Genomic DNA, 14209 nt, shown 5'->3' with positions numbered 1-14209 from the left:
ATCGGCTGCTTACAGGTTCTGAAAGGTCCAGTTTGTCCAGTTCCAACACTGTCTAGATGGACACATGATGGATACAGGTAAACAAAGCTGACATTTAAAAAATGAATCCGGACCTAGTTCTGGGAGGTGTTACCTTGCGGATGGTGGCCACCACGTCTTTGTCCTTTTCCCTGCAGAGAAGTTTCTGGACACAGAGGTCGAGTTTCTGCAGCAGCAGCTTGTCGGCTGGCAGGCGGAGCGACGAGCGTAACCGGGGCAACAGCTGGCAGAGCTTGTACCTGAGAAGCAGGTGAGCGTCCAAAAACATCAGACATGATGAGACATGTGGACCAGTTCCAGCTCTAGGGATGGGAATCGAGAACCGGTTCTTGTTGAGAACCGGTTCCCAGTGTTTCAATTCCGATTTTGCAAACGATTCCCTTATCGATTCCAGTGGGTGCGAATGACGTCACCACGCAGCGTTGCGTGGCGAGTCCAGCGCAGCCAGCAGCCAACAGTAAACATGGCGCCCAAGCGGTACAAACGCTCGAAAGTTTGGTTACACATCCCTAAAAAAGACGACAACAGGGCAACTTGCAAAGTGAATATTTCACCAAAGGGAGGAAATACTACCAACATGCAATAACTATGAATGAATGTCGCGTTTTCGATCCGCTCCGGACTAACGTTGGTGAATCTGAACCCAGCAGCAACGTTAGCAACGTTAGCAACGTTAGCATGTCCTCGGCTAACACTGCAGGTAACTAACTAACAAACACTGCCTATCATGTTGGCACCATTTGCCTGATTGTAAAAGCTGCTGTTAGTAACGGTTAAGGTTAAATGAATGCCTTCTCAGGCATTACATTTAGATGAAATCATGAGAGACAGAGCCTGACTGGCTCAGAGCCAGAGGCTGGTGGTGCTACCCCCAGTTCACCTCTACCTCCAGCTTCTCCTTTCACCAGAGCAGGAAGAGTTCAATTACCCAGGCCAGGATAGACCAATGTGGACCTCACCGTTGTTGGGTTTGTGAGGTCATGACTCGTGTTACTTCTAAACTAAACAAAGTTGATGCTGATCGACCGGTTTGTTGTCCTTTTTCTCCAAATGAGAATCCATAAGGGAACCGATAAAGAACCGAATCGTTAAGCAGAATCGAAAATGGAATTGGAATCGTAAAAATCTTATCAATTCCCATCCCTACCCAGCTCCACAGGATTGAACAGAAGCCACCTACCTGACGTTGGCGACAGGGTCGTGGACGAGCTCCAGAGCCGGGACGAGGAAGTGTTTGTTGAAGTATTTCCTGGAGAAGATCTCCGTGGCGACTTCAGAGACGTCGAGGAACCTCAGACGGTTCCAGTAGCTGCGACCCAGAGCCAGACCTGAGAGCAGAGACAGGTCTGTTGGCATTCTGAGAGAACAAACAGAACCAACAGAACCAGCAGAACCAACAGAACCAGCAGAACCAGCAGAACCAGCAGAACCAACAGAACCAGCAGAACCAACAGAACCAACAGAACCAGCAGAACCAGCAGAACCAACAGAACCAGCAGAACCAGCAGAACCAGCAGAACCAACAGAACCAGCAGAACCAACAGAACCAACAGAACCAGCAGAACCAACAGAACCAAAAGAACCAGCAGAACCAACAGAACCAGCAGAACCGGACCTTGGATCAGTTGCTCCATCATCTCCTGACGCTGCTCCTGCTTGCGGTTGTAGCGCAGGAACGTGCAGAACGTCCGAGCCGCCTCCTTCTGCACCGGCAGCACCGTCTGCAATCACAGAGCAGAGTTACCCGACTGAGCCCGGCTCACGCTAACGCTAAAGCTAACGCTGACGCAAGCTAACACTGACGTTGGTGCTGAGCAGGAGGAAGACCCGGGGGCAGAAGCTCTGGTGCAGCAGCTCTCCGGGCAGCAGTCGGGCCAGGCAGCTGTAGCGCTGCAGCAGCTTCTCATGCAGCCGCCACCGGAGGGAGCGTCCGACCCGCTGCTCCGCCGCCAGCAGCGCCGCCAGCAGCTCCGGGAGCTGAGGAGAACCACAAGGGAGAACCAAAGCTCAGGACCAAAGCTCAGAACCAAAGGTCAGAACCAAAGGTCGGAACCAATGTTCAGAACCAGAATTCAGAACCAAAGTTCAGAACCAGAGTTAAGAACCAAAGTTCAGAACCAGTTCAGAACCAAAGTTCAGAACCAAAGGTCAGAACCAGAGTTCAGAACCAAAGTTCAGAACCAAAGGTCAGAACCAAAGTTCAGAACCAGAGTTCAGAATGAGAGTTCAGAACCAAAGTTCAGAACCAAAGGTCAGAACCAAAGTTCAGAACGAGAGTTCAGAACCAAAGTTCAGAACCAAAGTTCAGAACCAAAGGTCAGAACCAGAGTTCAGAATGAGAGTTCAGAACCAAAGGTCAGAACCAAAGTTCAGAATGAGAGTTCAGAACCAGTTCAGAACCAGTTCAGAACCAAAGTTCAGAACCAGAGTTCAGAACCAAAGGTCTGAACCAGAGTTCAGAACCAAAGGTCAGAACCAGAGTTCAGAATGAGAGTTCAGAACCAAAGGTCAGAACCAAAGTTCAGAACCAAAGGTCAGAACCAATGTTCAGAACCAAAGTTCAGAACCAAAGGTCAGAACCAGAGTTCAGAATGAGAGTTCAGAACCAAAGGTCAGAATCAGAGTTCAGAACCAAAGTTCAGAACCAAAGTTCAGAACCAGAGTTCAGAACCAAAGTTCAGAACCAAAGGTCAGAACCAGAGTTCAGAATGAGAGTTCAGAACCAAAGGTCAGAATCAGAGTTCAGAACCAAAGTTCAGAACCAAAGTTCAGACCCAGAGTTCAGAACCAAAGTTCAGAACCAGAGTTCAGAACCAAAGTTCAGAACCAAAGGTCAGAACCAGAGTTCAGAATGAGAGTTCAGAACCAAAGGTCAGAATCAGAGTTCAGAACCAAAGGTCAGAACCAAAGTTCAGACCCAGAGTTCAGAACCAAAGTTCAGAACCAAAGGTCAGAACCAGAGTTCAGAACCAGAGTTCAGAACCAAAGTTCAGAACCAAAGGTCAGAACCAGAGTTCAGAATCAGAGTTCAGAACCAGAGTTCAGAATGAGAGTTCAGAACCAAAGTTCAGAACCAAAGGTCAGAACCAGAGTTCAGAACCAAAGGTCAGAACCAAAGGTCAGAACCAAAGTTCAGAACGAGAGTTCAGAACCAGAGTTCAGAACCAAAGTTCAGAACCAAATGTCAGAACCAAAGTTCAGAATGAGAGTTCAGAACCAGAGTTCAGAACCAAAGATCAGAACCAAAGGTCAGAACCAAAGCTCAGAACCAAAGTTCAGAACCAAAGGTCAGAACCAAAGTTCAGAACCAAGTTTCAGAATGAGAGTTCAGAACCAGAGTTCAGAACCAAAGTTCAGAACCAAATGTCAGAACCAAAGTTCAGAATGAGAGTTCAGAACCAGAGTTCAGAACCAAAGTTCAGAACCAAATGTCAGAACCAGAGTTCAGAACCAGAGTTCAGAACCAAAGTTCAGAACCAAAGGTCAGAACTAGAGTTCAGAATGAGAGTTCAGAACCAAAGGTCAGAACCAGAGTTCAGAACCAAAGTTCAGAACCAAAGGTCAGAACCAGAGTTCAGAATGAGAGTTCAGAATCAAAGATAAGAACCAGAGTTCAGAACCAGAGTTCAGAACCAAAGATAAGAACCAAAGGTCTGAACCAAAGGTCAGAATGAGAGTTCAGAACCAAAGTTCAGAACCAAAGGTCAGAACCAGAGTTCAGAACCAAAGTTCAGAACCAAAGTTCAGAACCAAAGGTCAGAACCAAAGTTCAGAACCAGAGTTCAGAACCAGAGTTCAGAACCAAAGTTCAGAACCAAAGGTCAGAACCAGAGTTCAGAATGAGAGTTCAGAACCAAAGGTCAGAACCAGAGTTCAGAACCAAAGTTCAGAACCAAAGTTCAGAACCAAAGGTCAGAACCAATGTTCAGAACCAAAGTTCAGAACCAAAGGTCAGAACCAGAGTTCAGAATGAGAGTTCAGAACCAAAGGTCAGAACCAGAGTTCAGAACCAAAGTTCAGAACCAGAGTTCAGAACCAAAGTTCAGAACCAAAGTTCAGAACCAGAGTTCAGACAAAGAGTTCAGAACCAAAGTTCAGAACCAAAGTTCAGAACCAGAGTTCAGAACCAGAGTTCAGAACCAAAGTTCAGAACCAAAGGTCAGAACCAGAGTTCAGAATCAGAGTTCAGAACCAAAGTTCAGAATGAGAGTTCAGAACCAAAGTTCAGAACCAAAGGTCAGAACCAGAGTTCAGAACCAAAGTTCAGAACCAAAGTTCAGAACCAAAGGTCAGAACCAAAGTTCAGAACCAGAGTTCAGAACCAGAGTTCAGAACCAAAGTTCAGAACCAAAGGTCAGAACCAGAGTTCAGAATCAGAGTTCAGAACCAAAGTTCAGAATGAGAGTTCAGAACCAGAGTTCAGAACCAAAGGTCAGAACCAGAGTTCAGAACCAGAGTTCAGAACCAAAGGTCAGAACCAAAGTTCAGAACCAAGTTTCAGAATGAGAGTTCAGAACCAGAGTTCAGAACCAGAGTTCAGAACCAGTTCAGAACAAAAGGTCAGAACCAAAGGTCAGAACCAGAGTTCAGAACCAGTTCAGAACAAAAGGTCAGAATCAGAGTTCAGAACCAAAGTTCAGAACCAAAGGTCAGAACCAAAGTTCAGAACCAGAGTTCAGAAACAAAGTTCAGAACCAGTTCAGTACCAAAGGTCAGAATGAGAGTTCAGAACCAAAGTTCAGAACCAAAGGTCAGAACCAAAGTTCAGAACCAGAGTTCAGAAACAAAGTTCAGAACCAGTTCAGTACCAAAGGTCAGAATGAGAGTTCAGAACCAGAGTTCAAAACCAGTTCAGAACCAAAGTTCAGAACCAGAGTTTAGAACCAAAGGTCAGAACCAGAGTTCAGAACCAAAGTTCAGAATGAGAGTTCAGAACCAAAGTTCAGAACCAAATGTCAGAACCAGAGTTCAGAACCAGAGTTCAGAACCAAAGTTCAGAACCAAAGGTCAGAACTAGAGTTCAGAATGAGAGTTCAGAACCAAAGGTCAGAACCAGAGTTCAGAACCAAAGTTCAGAACCAAAGGTCAGAACCAGAGTTCAGAATGAGAGTTCAGAATCAAAGATAAGAACCAGAGTTCAGAACCAGAGTTCAGAACCAAAGATAAGAACCAAAGGTCTGAACCAAAGGTCAGAATGAGAGTTCAGAACCAAAGTTCAGAACCAAAGGTCAGAACCAGAGTTCAGAACCAAAGTTCAGAACCAAAGTTCAGAACCAAAGGTCAGAACCAAAGTTCAGAACCAGAGTTCAGAACCAGAGTTCAGAACCAAAGTTCAGAACCAAAGGTCAGAACCAGAGTTCAGAATGAGAGTTCAGAACCAAAGGTCAGAACCAGAGTTCAGAACCAAAGTTCAGAACCAAAGTTCAGAACCAAAGGTCAGAACCAATGTTCAGAACCAAAGTTCAGAACCAAAGGTCAGAACCAGAGTTCAGAATGAGAGTTCAGAACCAAAGGTCAGAACCAGAGTTCAGAACCAAAGTTCAGAACCAGAGTTCAGAACCAAAGTTCAGAACCAAAGTTCAGAACCAGAGTTCAGACAAAGAGTTCAGAACCAAAGTTCAGAACCAAAGTTCAGAACCAGAGTTCAGAACCAGAGTTCAGAACCAAAGTTCAGAACCAAAGGTCAGAACCAGAGTTCAGAATCAGAGTTCAGAACCAAAGTTCAGAATGAGAGTTCAGAACCAAAGTTCAGAACCAAAGGTCAGAACCAGAGTTCAGAACCAAAGTTCAGAACCAAAGTTCAGAACCAAAGGTCAGAACCAAAGTTCAGAACCAGAGTTCAGAACCAGAGTTCAGAACCAAAGTTCAGAACCAAAGGTCAGAACCAGAGTTCAGAATCAGAGTTCAGAACCAAAGTTCAGAATGAGAGTTCAGAACCAGAGTTCAGAACCAAAGGTCAGAACCAGAGTTCAGAACCAGAGTTCAGAACCAAAGGTCAGAACCAAAGTTCAGAACCAAGTTTCAGAATGAGAGTTCAGAACCAGAGTTCAGAACCAGAGTTCAGAACCAGTTCAGAACAAAAGGTCAGAACCAAAGGTCAGAACCAGAGTTCAGAACCAGTTCAGAACAAAAGGTCAGAATCAGAGTTCAGAACCAAAGTTCAGAACCAAAGGTCAGAACCAAAGTTCAGAACCAGAGTTCAGAAACAAAGTTCAGAACCAGTTCAGTACCAAAGGTCAGAATGAGAGTTCAGAACCAAAGTTCAGAACCAAAGGTCAGAACCAAAGTTCAGAACCAGAGTTCAGAAACAAAGTTCAGAACCAGTTCAGTACCAAAGGTCAGAATGAGAGTTCAGAACCAGAGTTCAAAACCAGTTCAGAACCAAAGTTCAGAACCAGAGTTTAGAACCAAAGGTCAGAACCAGAGTTCAGAACCAAAGTTCAGAATGAGAGTTCAGAACCAAAGGTCAGAACCAGAGTTCAGAACCAAAGTTCAGAACCAAAGGTCAGAATGAGAGTTCAGAACCAAAGGTCAGAACCAGAGTTCAGAACCAAAGGTCAGAACCAAAGTTCAGAACCAAAGGTCAGAACCAAAGGTCAGAACCAGAGTTCAGAACCAAAGTTCAGAACCAAAGGTCAGAACCAGAGTTCAGAACCAAAGGTCAGAACCAAAGTTCAGAACCAGAGTTCAGAACCAAAGTTCAGAATAAGAGTTCAGAACCAGAGTTCAGAACCAGAGTTCAGAACCAGTTCAGAACCAAAGTTCAGAACCAAAGGTCAGAACCAGAGTTCAGAACCAAAGTTCAGAACCAAAGGTCAGAACAAAAGTTCAGAACCAGAGTTCAGAACCAGAGTTCAGAACCAAAGGTCAGAACCAAAGGTCAGAACCAGAGTTCAGAACCAAAGGTCTGAACCAAAGTTCAGAACGAGAGTTCAGAACCAAAGTTCAGAACCAAAGGTCAGAACCAAAGGTCAGAATGAGAGTTCAGAACCAAAGTTCAGAACCAAAGGTCAGAACCAGAGTTCAGAACCAGAGTTCAGAACCAAAGTTCAGAAAAAAAGGTCAGAACCAAAGTTCAGAATGAGAGTTCAGAACCAGAGTTCAGAACCAAAGTTCAGAACCAGAGTTCAGAACCAGAGTTCAGAACCAAAGTTCAGAACCAAATGTCAGAACCAAAGTTCAGAATGAGAGTTCAGAACCAGAGTTCAGAACCAAAGGTCAGAACCAGAGTTCAGAATGAGAGTTCAGAACCAAAGGTCAGAACCAGAGTTCAGAATGAGAGTTCAGAACCAAAGGTCAGAACCAGAGTTCAGAACCAAAGTTCAGAACCAAAGTTCAGAACCAGAGTTCAGACCCAGAGTTCAGAACCAAAGTTCAGAACCAAAGGTCAGAACCAGAGTTCAGAACCAAAGTTCAGAACCAAAGGTCAGAACCAGAGTTCAGAATCAGAGTTCAGAACCAAAGTTCAGAATGAGAGTTCAGAACCAGAGTTCAGAACCAAAGTTCAGAATCAGAGTTCAGAACCAAAGTTCAGAATGAGAGTTCAGAACCAGAGTTCAGAACCAAAGTTCAGAACCAAAGTTCAGAACCAAAGGTCAGAACCAGAGTTCAGAACCAAAGGTCAGAACCAAAGGTCAGAACCAAAGTTCAGAACGAGAGTTCAGAACCAGAGTTCAGAACCAAAGGTCAGAACCAGAGTTCAGAACCAAAGGTCAGAACCAAAGCTCAGAACCAAAGTTCAGAACCAAAGGTCAGAACCAAAGTTCAGAACCAAGTTTCAGAATGAGAGTTCAGAACCAGAGTTCAGAACCAGTTCAGAACAAAAGGTCAGAATCAAAGATAAGAACCAAAGTTCAGAACCAGAGTTCAGAACCAGTTCAGAACAAAAGGTCAGAATCAAAGATAAGAACCAAGTTTCAGAATGAGAGTTCAGAACCAGAGTTCAGAACCAGTTCAGAACCAAAGGTCTGAACCAAAGGTCAGAATGAGAGTTCAGAACCAAAGTTCAGAACCAAAGTTCAGAACCAAAGTTCAGAATGAGAGTTCAGAACCAGAGTTCAGAACCAGTTCAGAACAAAAGGTCAGAATCAAAGATAAGAACCAAAGTTCAGAACCAGAGTTCAGAACCAAATGTCAGAATGAGAGTTCAGAACCAAAGTTCAGAACCAAAGGTCAGAACCAAAGTTCAGAACCAAAGTTCAGAACCAAAGTTCAGAACCAGAGTTCAGACCCAGAGTTCAGAACCAAAGTTCAGAACCAAAGGTCAGAACCAGAGTTCAGAACCAGAGTTCAGAACCAAAGTTCAGAACCAAAGGTCAGAACCAGAGTTCAGAATCAGAGTTCAGAACCAAAGTTCAGAATGAGAGTTCAGAACCAGAGTTCAGAACCAAAGTTCAGAACCAAAGGTCAGAACCAGAGTTCAGAACCAAAGTTCAGAACCAAAGTTCAGAACCAAAGGTCAGAACCAGAGTTCAGAACCAAAGGTCAGAACCAAAGGTCAGAACCAAAGTTCAGAACGAGAGTTCAGAACCAGAGTTCAGAACCAAAGCTCAGAACCAAAGTTCAGAACCAAAGGTCAGAACCAAAGTTCAGAACCAAGTTTCAGAATGAGAGTTCAGAACCAGAGTTCAGAACCAGTTCAGAACAAAAGGTCAGAATCAAAGATAAGAACCAAAGTTCAGAACCAGAGTTCAGAACCAAAGGTCAGAACCAAAGTTCAGAACCAGAGTTCAGAACAAAAGGTCAGAATCAAAGATAAGAACCAGAGTTCAGAACCAGAGTTCAGAACCAAAGTTCAGAACCAAAGGTCAGAACCAAAGTTCAGAACCAGAGTTCAGAACCAAAGTTCAGAACCAAAGGTCAGAACCAGAGTTCAGAACCAGAGTTCAGAACCAAAGGTCAGAACCAAAGTTCAGAACCAGAGTTCAGAACCAAAGTTCAGAACCAGAGTTCAAAACCAAAGTTCAGGACCAACGGTCAGAACCAAAGTTCAGAATGAGAGTTCAGAACCAGTTCAGAACCAGTTCAGAACCAAAGTTCAGAACCAAAGGTCAGAACCAGAGTTCAGAACCAAAGGTCTGAACCAAAGTTCAGAACGAGAGTTCAGAACCAAAGTTCAGAACCAAAGGTCAGAACCAAAGGTCAGAATGAGAGTTCAGAACCAAAGTTCAGAACCAAAGGTCTGAACCAAAGGTCAGAATGAGAGTTCAGAACCAAAGTTCAGAACCAAAGTTCAGAACCAAAGGTCAGAACCAGAGTTCAGAACCAGAGTTCAGAACCAAAGTTCAGAACCAAAGGTCAAAACCAAAGTTCAGAATGAGAGTTCAGAACCAGAGTTCAGAACCAAAGTTCAGAACCAAAGGTCAGAACCAGAGTTCAGAATGAGAGTTCAGAACCAAAGTTCAGAACCAAAGGTCAGAACCAGAGTTCAGAATGAGAGTTCAGAACCAAAGGTCAGAACCAGAGTTCAGAACCAAAGTTCAGAACCAAAGGTCAGAACCAAAGGTCAGAACCAGAGTTCAGAACCAAAGTTCAGAACCAAAGTTCAGAACCAGAGTTCAGAACCAGAGTTCAGAACCAGAGTTCAGAACCAAAGTTCAGAACCAAAGGTCAGAACCAGAGTTCAGAATCAGAGTTCAGAACCAAAGTTCAGAATGAGAGTTCAGAACCAGAGTTCAGAATCAGAGTTCAGAACCAAAGTTCAGAATGAGAGTTCAGAACCAGAGTTCAGAACCAAAGTTCAGAACCAAAGGTCAGAACCAGAGTTCAGAACCAAAGTTCAGAACCAAAGTTCAGAACCAAAGGTCAGAACCAGAGTTCAGAACCAGAGTTCAGAACCAAAGTTCAGAACCAAAGTTCAGAACCAAAGGTCAGAACCAGAGTTCAGAACCAGAGTTCAGAACCAAAGGTCAGAACCAGAGTTCAGAACCAGTTCAGAACAAAAGGTCAGAATAAGAATTCAGAACCAGAGTTCAGAACCAGAGTTCAGAACCAGTTCAGAACCAAAGGTCAGAACCAGAGTTCAGAACCAAAGTTCAGAACCAAGTTTCAGAATGAGAGTTCAGAACCAGTTCAGAACAAAAGGTCAGAATCAAAGATAAGAACCAAAGGTCAGAACCAAAGGTCAGAATGAGAGTTCAGAACCAAAGTTCAGAACCAAAGTTCAGAACCAGAGTTCAGAACCAAAGTTCAGAACCAGAGTTCAGAACCAGAGTTCAGAACCAAAGTTCAGAACCAGTTCAGTACCAAAGGTCAGAATGAGAGTTCAGAACCAAAGGTCAGAACCAAAGTTCAGAACCAGAGTTCAGAACCAGAGTTCAGAACCAAATGTCAGAACCAGAGTTCAGAACCAAAGTTCAGAATGAGAGTTCAGAACCAAAGGTCAGAACCAGAGTTCAGAACCAAAGTTCAGAACCAAAGGTCAGAACCAAAGGTCAGAATGAGAGTTCAGAACCAGAGTTCAGAACCAAAGGTCAGAACCAGAGTTCAGAACCAAAGTTCAGAATGAGAGTTCAGAACCAAAGTTCAGAACCAGTTCAGAACAAAAGGTCAGAATCAAAGATAAGAACCAAAGGTCTGAACCAAAGGTCAGAATGAGAGTTCAGAACCAAAGTTCAGAACCAAAGGTCAGAACCAGAGTTCAGAACCAGAGTTCAGAACCAAAGTTCAGAACCAAAGGTCAGAACCAAAGTTCAGAATGAGAGTTCAGAACCAGAGTTCAGAACCAAAGTTCAGAATTAGAGTTCAGAACCAGAGTTCAGAACCAAAGTTCAGAACCAAAGGTCAGAACCAGAGTTCAGAATGAGAGTTCAGAACCAAAGGTCAGAACCAGAGTTCAGAACCAAAGTTCAGAACCAAAGTTCAGAACCAAAGGTCAGAACCAATGTTCAGAACCAAAGTTCAGAACCAAAGGTCAGAACCAGAGTTCAGAATGAGAGTTCAGAACCAAAGGTCAGAACCAGAGTTCAGAACCAAAGTTCAGAACCAAAGGTCAGAACCAAAGGTCAGAACCAGAGTTCAGAACCAAAGTTCAGAACCAAAGTTCAGAACCAGAGTTCAGACCCAGAGTTCAGACCCAAAGTTCAGAACCAAAGTTCAGAACCAAAGGTCAGAACCAGAGTTCAGAACCAGAGTTCAGAACCAAAGTTCAGAACCAAAGGTCAGAACCAAAGGTCAGAACCAGAGTTCAGAATCAGAGTTCAGAACCAAAGTTCAGAATGAGAGTTCAGAACCAGAGTTCAGAACCAAAGTTCAGAATGAGAGTTCAGAACCAAAGGTCAGAACCAAAGGTCAGAACCAAAGGTCAGAATGAGAGTTCAGAACCAAAGGTCAGAACCAGAGTTCAGAACCAAAGTTCAGAACCAAAGGTCAGAACCAAAGGTCAGAATGAGAGTTCAGAACCAAAGGTCAGAACCAGAGTTCAGAACCAAAGTTCAGAACCAAAGGTCAGAACCAAAGGTCAGAACCAGAGTTCAGAACCAAAGTTCAGAACCAAAGGTCAGAACCAAAAGTCAGAACCAGAGTTCAGAATGAGAGTTCAGAACCAGAGTTCAGAACCAGAGTTCAGAACCAAAGGTCAGAACCAAAGTTCAGAACCAGAGTTCAGAACCAAAGTTCAGAACCAGAGTTCAGAACCAGAGTTCAGAACCAGTTCAGAACCAAAGTTCAGAACCAAAGGTCAGAACCAAAGTTCAGAACCAGAGTTCAGAACCAAAGTTCAGAACCAAAGGTCAGAACCAGAGTTCAGAACCAGAGTTCAGAACCAAAGTTCAGAACCAAAGTTCAGAACCAAAGGTCAAAACCAAAGTTCAGAATGAGAGTTCAGAACCAGAGTTCAGAACCAAAGTTCAGAACCAAAGGTCAGAACCAGAGTTCAGAATGAGAGTTCAGAACCAAAGTTCAGAACCAAAGGTCAGAACCAGAGTTCAGAATGAGAGTTCAGAACCAAAGGTCAGAACCAGAGTTCAGAACCAAAGTTCAGAACCAAAGGTCAGAACCAAAGGTCAGAACCAGAGTTCAGAACCAAAGTTCAGAACCAAAGTTCAGAACCAGAGTTCAGAACCAGAGTTCAGAACCAAAGTTCAGAACCAAAGGTCAGAACCAGAGTTCAGAATCAGAGTTCAGAACCAAAGTTCAGAATGAGAGTTCAGAACCAGAGTTCAGAATCAGAGTTCAGAACCAAAGTTCAGAATGAGAGTTCAGAACCAGAGTTCAGAACCAAAGTTCAGAACCAAAGGTCAGAACCAGAGTTCAGAACCAAAGTTCAGAACCAAAGTTCAGAACCAAAGGTCAGAACCAGAGTTCAGAACCAGAGTTCAGAACCAAAGTTCAGAACCAAAGTTCAGAACCAAAGGTCAGAACCAGAGTTCAGAACCAGAGTTCAGAACCAAAGGTCAGAACCAGAGTTCAGAACCAGTTCAGAACAAAAGGTCAGAATAAGAATTCAGAACCAGAGTTCAGAACCAGAGTTCAGAACCAGTTCAGAACCAAAGGTCAGAACCAGAGTTCAGAACCAAAGTTCAGAACCAAGTTTCAGAATGAGAGTTCAGAACCAGTTCAGAACAAAAGGTCAGAATCAAAGATAAGAACCAAAGGTCAGAACCAAAGGTCAGAATGAGAGTTCAGAACCAAAGTTCAGAACCAAAGTTCAGAACCAGAGTTCAGAACCAAAGTTCAGAACCAGAGTTCAGAACCAGAGTTCAGAACCAAAGTTCAGAACCAGTTCAGTACCAAAGGTCAGAATGAGAGTTCAGAACCAGAGTTCAGAACCAGAGTTCAGAACCAGAGTTCAGAACCAAAGTTCAGAATGAGAGTTCAGAACCAAAGTTCAGAACCAGTTCAGAACAAAAGGTCAGAATCAAAGATAAGAACCAAAGTTCAGAATGAGAGTTCAGAACAAAAGGTCAGAACCAAAGTTCAGAACCAGAGTTCAGAACCAGAGTTCAGAACCAAATGTCAGAACCAGAGTTCAGAACCAAAGTTCAGAATGAGAGTTCAGAACCAAAGGTCAGAACCAGAGTTCAGAACCAAAGTTCAGAACCAAAGGTCAGAACCAAAGGTCAGAATGAGAGTTCAGAACCAGAGTTCAGAACCAAAGGTCAGAACCAGAGTTCAGAACCAAAGTTCAGAATGAGAGTTCAGAACCAAAGTTCAGAACCAGTTCAGAACAAAAGGTCAGAATCAAAGATAAGAACCAAAGGTCTGAACCAAAGGTCAGAATGAGAGTTCAGAACCAAAGTTCAGAACCAAAGGTCAGAACCAGAGTTCAGAACCAGAGTTCAGAACCAAAGTTCAGAACCAAAGGTCAGAACCAAAGTTCAGAATGAGAGTTCAGAACCAGAGTTCAGAACCAAAGTTCAGAATTAGAGTTCAGAACCAGAGTTCAGAACCAAAGTTCAGAACCAAAGGTCAGAACCAGAGTTCAGAATGAGAGTTCAGAACCAAAGGTCAGAACCAGAGTTCAGAACCAAAGTTCAGAACCAAAGTTCAGAACCAAAGGTCAGAACCAATGTTCAGAACCAAAGTTCAGAACCAAAGGTCAGAACCAGAGTTCAGAATGAGAGTTCAGAACCAAAGGTCAGAACCAGAGTTCAGAACCAAAGTTCAGAACCAAAGGTCAGAACCAAAGGTCAGAACCAGAGTTCAGAACCAAAGTTCAGAACCAAAGTTCAGAACCAGAGTTCAGACCCAGAGTTCAGACCCAAAGTTCAGAACCAAAGTTCAGAACCAAAGGTCAGAACCAAAGGTCAGAACCAGAGTTCAGAACCAGAGTTCAGAACCAAAGTTCAGAACCAAAGGTCAGAACCAAAGGTCAGAACCAGAGTTCAGAATCAGAGTTCAGAACCAAAGTTCAGAATGAGAGTTCAGAACCAGAGTTCAGAACCAAAGTTCAGAATGAGAGTTCAGAACCAAAGGTCAGAACCAAAGGTCAGAACCAAAGGTCAGAATGAGAGTTCAGAACCAAAGGTCAGAACCAGAGTTCAGAACCAAAGTTCAGAACCAAAGGTCAGAACCAAAGGTCAGAATGAGAGTTCAGAACCAAAGGTCAGAACCAGAGTTCAGAACCAAAGTTCAGAACCAAAGGTCAGAACCAAAGGTCAGAACCAGAGTTCAGAACCAAAGTTCAGAACCAAAGGTCAGAACCAAAAGTCAGAACCAGAGTTCAGAATGA

The 14209-nt window shown here is 43.7% G+C and overlaps 1 protein-coding gene across 3 annotated transcripts in view; it reads right to left on the bottom strand.

The window, feature by feature from the left end:
• Positions 1 to 14209, bottom strand: part of ppp4r4 (protein phosphatase 4, regulatory subunit 4) — a 61515-nt gene that overhangs the window by 4676 nt on the left and 42630 nt on the right. For all 3 annotated transcript variants that reach the window (XM_075459480.1, XM_075459482.1, XM_075459481.1), the window contains exons 14-18: positions 1843 to 2016; positions 1655 to 1760; positions 1220 to 1367; positions 134 to 278; positions 14 to 52 (exon numbers count right to left, since the gene is read on the bottom strand). In XM_075459480.1, coding sequence (XP_075315595.1) covers positions 14 to 52; positions 134 to 278; positions 1220 to 1367; positions 1655 to 1760; positions 1843 to 2016 — 612 coding nt within the window. The remainder of the gene's footprint in view (positions 1 to 13; positions 53 to 133; positions 279 to 1219; positions 1368 to 1654; positions 1761 to 1842; positions 2017 to 14209) is intronic.

The sequence above is a fragment of the Odontesthes bonariensis genome, chromosome 24 (genome assembly GCF_027942865.1).
Source record: "Odontesthes bonariensis isolate fOdoBon6 chromosome 24, fOdoBon6.hap1, whole genome shotgun sequence".
Taxonomy (NCBI): domain Eukaryota; kingdom Metazoa; phylum Chordata; class Actinopteri; order Atheriniformes; family Atherinopsidae; genus Odontesthes; species Odontesthes bonariensis.
Note: the sequence above shows the minus strand (reverse complement) of the source record. Positions and strands in the feature narration are given on the sequence as shown.